This window comes from Stegastes partitus, unplaced genomic scaffold, assembly GCF_000690725.1.
Source record: "Stegastes partitus isolate 25-593 unplaced genomic scaffold, Stegastes_partitus-1.0.2 Scaffold235, whole genome shotgun sequence".
NCBI classification, from domain to species: Eukaryota; Metazoa; Chordata; class Actinopteri; family Pomacentridae; genus Stegastes; species Stegastes partitus.
Window position 1 is genome coordinate 575,825 of NW_007577966.1, and position 6,471 is coordinate 582,295.

General features: G+C 39.7%; 1 protein-coding gene across 1 annotated transcript in view; it reads right to left on the minus strand.

The window, feature by feature from the left end:
- Positions 1-71: 71 nt before the first annotated feature.
- LOC103357113 (neurotrypsin) overlaps positions 72-6,471 on the minus strand; it is a 25,541-nt gene continuing 19,141 nt past the window's right edge. The window contains exons 10-14 of the mRNA XM_008281520.1: positions 6,243-6,384; positions 4,075-4,356; positions 3,808-3,930; positions 2,173-2,453; positions 72-1,793 (exon numbers count right to left, since the gene is read on the minus strand). Of these exons, the coding sequence (XP_008279742.1) occupies positions 1,474-1,793; positions 2,173-2,453; positions 3,808-3,930; positions 4,075-4,356; positions 6,243-6,384 (1,148 nt within the window). The 3' untranslated portion in view covers positions 72-1,473. The remainder of the gene's footprint in view (positions 1,794-2,172; positions 2,454-3,807; positions 3,931-4,074; positions 4,357-6,242; positions 6,385-6,471) is intronic.

A 6,471-nucleotide genomic window follows, 5' to 3' on the forward strand; every position in this document is an offset into this window, starting at 1 on the left:
CGCCACCTTGCAGCCCGCATTTCTCTATGTAACCATTCAAACTATTTAAATAAATACAGGTTAAACAAGTAGCCGTTGATGTAGAACCTTGTTAACACTTCAGCGATACGTACACACTTTGTAATACTGATTATAATTATAATACTGATGAGACATACAGTATGTACAAGTACAGTAATATGATCGAACTTGAGGCACATTGACCATGTGAACATACCATTTTCACTTTTAACAGCACACACTGCTGTCATAAGCAAGCTGAAATTAATCTGCTTGAAGGCCCCTGGTGCAAAAATCAGCTGTGGGGCCCCTATTAAGCATTATGTACACTATTCCAAAAGTAACTACAATGTTTTTTAGGATTATCCACTAAGTGATAACAGCTGAAATAAAGAAGGTTTGAATCTATATTTTAACACAGGGCCCCTATTTCTTCAAAATTAGGTGATAAACCACAACCCACCTTTTTTTTTTTTTTAAATCAATTAACAATGCACATATTTCCATATCCAAAAACACATGTACAATTAATTGAACTTGCACAAACCAATTGCTAAACAGTGAACCTTGTCCTTTGGTCTGAAGCTTGATTGGTAATGTTGTCCTTGGTTATAAGCTTCTTGTACTTACACATTATACTGTACAGTAGTTGACAGTTTGTCATTTGTAGACAGATAATTAGTTCAATTTCAGTAAACAGAAATAACTTGGGAAAAACTACTTCATTAATGATTAAAATAATTATGCAAAAATAGTGAGGCCTGTGGCTTGTTAATAGTTGGACTTGTTGAAAAATATATGAAAAAAATAAATTGTCTGTATTTACAAATGTAGTCCTATAAGGCACATCATTTCTACAGTACTGTTGTTCTTTCAATTTCTTCTTTCAGGTTCTCATCTACAGGTGTCACTGCAAGGCATGCGTTTCAGTGCAGTATTATTCCACTTCTCAAGGCTGGCTTTACTACAGCACTATTTACCTGATGAGCAAGATCTGAATCTACTGCCATAGGTATGGTCTGTGTATTAGTGCCTTCCTCTGTTCCTTCCTTCCTGTTTGGATGGGCACCATTCTTTATCTGGACACAGTTCTCAATTATAAATGAATATTTATGCACAGTAGATTCATGCATGGTGTCTACTGGTCTTTCTGCTGTACTAGCATGTCAGATTTAAATACTCTTTTGTGAATGTAGAATGAAAGATAAAGCAGGCATTGAAGTGGATAGATGAAAACATGCACACATAACAGTAGATTAATCCACTACAATAAATACATTATTTAAGTGCCGTGCACTCATTTCTGGCTCTGATCATAAATGATCCAACACAGGTGCCTCCTACTGTATGGAAACATGCCATTGGCTGACAGTTATAATCCTATACAATGTCATGTCATGCCAGCTAGTTCTTATCAGTGCGTACCTGCCGCTTCAAGCCCGAAATCCACTTGATAACTATGACCAATGCTCATTAGTTCTTGTGGGGTTTATTGATAACCTTGTCAATCCATCGCAGGAACCTGCTAACACGAGTGTACACACCAGGGAATGAGGGGTTACCACAGCCATGCCCCCAAGAGATGACTCCTGTCAGCACCCAACGACCTCCCTCCCCTTGGCAAACCAGTGGACCCCCACTGTCACCCTGGCAGCTGTCCACGCGGTGGCGCTCCGACAGACTCCCAGCACAAAGCATGCGGCTGGTGAAGCGATCACCGTATCGCTTCTTACACTTCCAGGCGGGAAGCAGGGGGACCCAGGCTTGGAGCAGGGTCCGGGAGTACTCTGAATCTGACAGCAGAAAGGAGAGAAATGAAAGTCTTATAATGCAAATCTTATATTGCTCTCATTTAGATGAGTGAAAGTAGAAGATAACCAATAGAAATACAAACAGCAAAGCACATGCTAAAACTAAAAGTTACAAGAACTATGAAATGATTAGAGAGTAGTGCAGGTATAACATATACCTGCCACATAAAGTAGCACTGTGCCATTTGATGACCAAAGCACACTAAAGAAGTCACAGTGAAGGTACAGCAATGTGTGTGTTGTGTTTTTTGATGTTTGATAATAGTTGCCATCTTGCCATAACCTTCACCACTTGTTCGGAATTAGTTATAAATCAGTAGGAAATAAACAAATGTTGTGATGGTCTGAGTGGTGAAGTTACCTGTGATGCCCCAGCCAGTGATTACACAGGCAGCAGGCCGCTTCTCCCACTTGGTGCCTGGCTCTGGAAGACACACTGCACCTGTGTGAGGATTGAATGCCACACAGTTGCCCTCTGTGCCTTTGAGCCGTAGCAGGGCAATATCATACTCCCAGCCCTGACTGTGGTACTTTCTGTGGATAACGATGCGATCCGGGGACAAGGTGCGTTCAAAGTCATCTTGCTCCTCAGTGTGGTAGTCTCCCAGGCGTAAAGTGTAGCGGGTGGGATCTCTGCCAAATCTGGAGGAGCAAACAAAACAGTCTTATAAACAACCATAATTTATTGAGCAATCCTCTAGCTCAGGAGGAATTTACTTGCGCCGCATTAAGCATTAGGCATTCATAGCTTACGTAGAACATCTCATATAGCAGTAAAAAATAAATACATTAAAAAGGTCAACACACGTGAGTAGACTGAATTTCTAATTACCTCCACCAAGGAGGTTATGTTTTAGCTGGCGTTTATCTGTTTGTTTGTTGGCTGGTTTGTTTGTTAGTTAGTGAGGTAACTCGAATAGTTCTGAATGGATTTTCATGAGTTTTTCAGGAAATGTTGATAATGACACAATGAACAGACGATTAAATTTTGGTGATGTTCTGTTACCATCTGGTTATTTTCTCATAAAACAGTAAAAGCTGTTAAGTGTCACAGTCGCACAGAATGCTGTCCTTGCACCGTTTGTCCACTAGATGGAGCTCTGACTCCATTCAATCTTTCAGTCCTCACCGCTGTATTCTCAGTAGTACAGGAGCAAGCTACAGCCAGGCAGCATTACAGGAGTGGGCTGAGTGGAGCTTCTGACAGATAAGTTCATAACAAAATTGTGACATTAACAATGACTCAACATGTCTCCTGTTTCACTTTAACTCTCTTTGCCATGTGTCATGACGACTGACCGTGCTTTGTTGCATGCTTTTCATTTACGTTGCATTGCTATGGTTGAGCTAACCTAGCTTAAGTTACTCCCTGTCTGTTTATGTTAGCAATAACATCACTGTAGTTATGCCAACCTAGCATAGCATTAGCTAACAGCTTGAAGCCAGTAAGCAACTGCAGAAGTAAGTGTACAAAATTCTTGAGAGTACAGAACGATCGTTCCTCACTCCATCAGCTTGTTTTTAATGTTATCAATGTTAATTCAATGTAATTCAAGGTATGTTTTGATTATCCATGAATCTAATAGTGTAGAGAAAATGAATGCAGGACTTTAACATTGGCTGGAAATCACAACATGGTGGAAATGAGCTGCTTGGTGGAGGTCTGTGCTCTCCACGTGCTTTTTTAGTTTCTTATGTTTTTGAATGACTGTGAAAAAAGATGGTTTGGGTTTTTCATGTGTGAAATTTACTGGTAAAAAATAAGAATAAAGTTTACATGTACGGAGTAGGACTAGGCAGTGCCCACATTTACAATTCCTGCTAATATTTGTGTCCATTTCGGTGACATTGTGTGGCACATTATTTGGTAACAATCAAAAACACAAACTCTAAATCTTTACAGATGTAATTATTAATACATCAAGCCCTTATTTTTTTATCGGATCTGTATGTTCCAAATGGCACCAGCTGACCTTTAGAGGGAGCTGTCTCCTACCTCTTGAAGCAGTGGGCGGCGGTTACAACCCAGCACCTGTTGATGAGTGATGCTCCACACAGAGGATGATTGCCTTTAGACTGAGACCTGAGCCACAGAGACACTTGCCAGGGCCACTCACCCCTGAAATGACAGAGACAAGTTAGAGTATGTCTGCCATGGCTGTTGCTGGCTTTAGCAGCTGCAAAATTCCCCAGACTTGTCAGGCAGTGAAACTTGTACATTGTGCTGGGGTTGCATGTCAAGAGAGTATGTACATATGTTAACCTCAGTGACTTATCTCCTCCTATAATTCTGCGTCGACGGCGCTGATTATTGTGTAGTCTCAGGCCACAGGTCTGCATTGCAATGGTAACATCTCTCACAGGATCCAGAGTGTAATCACAGATAACCCCTGCATCCTCACTGTGACGACAGTCATGGCCATCTTGACCCTCAGTCGGACACTGACCTAAGTACATCTCAGTGCCCAAGCACCGAACATTGTCCAGATGGATGGGACCTCGACCCTCTCCAAAATATGCCATGGATCGAGCTTTAGCCGCACCTCTGAAAGGACAACACACAAAGATGTATAGTTTACTACTCCAATTTTACAAACCCACTTGTTTTCAGTTCAGTTCCATTTTATTTCTATGGCACCAGTTCACAACATATGTCATCTTTTGGCACTTCACATAGAAAGTTAAGGATGTTGGTAAATGTAAGGATGATGATCTACATTTTAATACATACATATTTTTCAAAATACATTACAACCAGCACCATTGCCTCACAGCTAGAAGGTCCTTGGTTTAAATCTTAGTTAGGGTCTTCATGTGTGGAGTTTGCATGTTCTTCCTGTGCCTGTGTGGGGTTTTGCTCTGGCTTCATCCCATAGTCCAAGAATATGCATGATAGGTTATCTGATGATTTTGAATTGGCTGAAGGTGGGAGTGTAAGCGTGCATGACCGTCTGTTTCTCTGTGTGGCCCTGTGATGGACATGCAACATGTATGCTGCCTTTAGCCCCAAGTCATCAGAGACTGGCTCCAGCAACCATTCACGCAATGATAAAACGGTGTATAGATAATGAATAGATGGAATGGATTCAGGTGTCGAAACCATTTGCATGAAATACAGTCTATGATTTTGAAAATACATTTTATTATCTCCAACCTCATAATAATTGTTAGTTTGCTGTAGTTAACTGATGATCTTTAGCCTGCTTAAGGGACGCAATTGAAGGACATTACCAGCAGATCCCACCTAACAAACCATACCATTTTGTGTTTTAACCTCAGACATCTCATCTCACCCAAAAATGGACGTTTCTCTCATTTGTAATAAGTCATGTCAGTTCATTTGTGTAGTAAACTCACTTTTTGTTGAACTGATGTGAGAGTGAAATATTGTGTGTATGTCTGTTAATTTGGGTTGCAAGCGGCTTTATACAATTGCCCTTACAGGATAAATAAACTAAGTCAGCTTATTCATTGTTACAAGTACCTAAAGGTCAGGTTCCATTAGATCAGTCCCAGATCTATGTCTATTTTGATTCCAACTGAACACATCTGCTCAAACTACAATCCTGCCTTACAGATATTTAAAGTGCTAAAAATGGCTATCATTTTTATCATTAGATAAAGCAAGTTTCTGTCATATGTCAAGACCCACTAACCGCATTTTCCTTCTCTCTGATTTCTCTCTCTGCAGAAAGACTTTCCACTTCTGACTTTCAGCCGCCTCCAAGAACAACTCTGGGCCACTTGGCTCATCCCACAGCTTCTACACTATTCTAAAAGACTACAAAGATGGCAATCCCTGGCATTCATGTCCTGCATTTGAGTCGGCTCAAAACACCGATGCGAACCTAGTATTCATAGCAGTAGTTTTTGTTTTTGTTTATTTTTCAGTTTTATTTTGTTTTGTAACACACTACATTTTCGCAAATGTTTTAGTGTGTTATTTGTTTTTTTCATTTAATAATTTTTTCCAATGTGATCTGATTGCTTGGTATTATGTCTTTGTAAAACACTTTGTGACTTGTTTTTGAAGTGCTATAAGAGTAAAGTCATTAGTATTATTATTTTCCCAAGATTTACTAAATGTTAGACTGATAGCATTTAAGTTTTTTTTTTTTTTTAAATTATTTCCTTTTAAAAGTTTTGTTCATATTTTTTTTTACATCATTTTAATGACTCCTGACTATTTGTTTAGGACAAAACCCTTTAGCAACACAAAATGCTAATCTCAGCATGCCAAAAGAGTGAAGCGCTAAAACTCTTTGGACATACTGCTAACAATGAAAACCTCTAAAAAAAACATACTTACATAAATTTTCTGTGTATATTCATGCTCCTATAGGAAAAATGTTTTCCATTTATAATACTTCACGAATTTTAGTCAAGCATTCTTTGGCAAAAAAATATCCGAACAGATATATTCATACTTACGTGAAACCCAGCTGTCTGCAAACTACAGCTGCACTGACATCATTCCAGCCATCATCACACACACTTCCCCACTGGCCATTAAGGAAGACCTCCACTCTGCCTTCCTTCCTGCTCTCTCCTGCAACCAAACGCACCAGAGGGCCTGTAGAGAAACATTAGAGGAAAATGTGCCATTAATATGTTGTGGATGATAAATAATCATGTCATAAGATTTTCAGATGACAGCAGG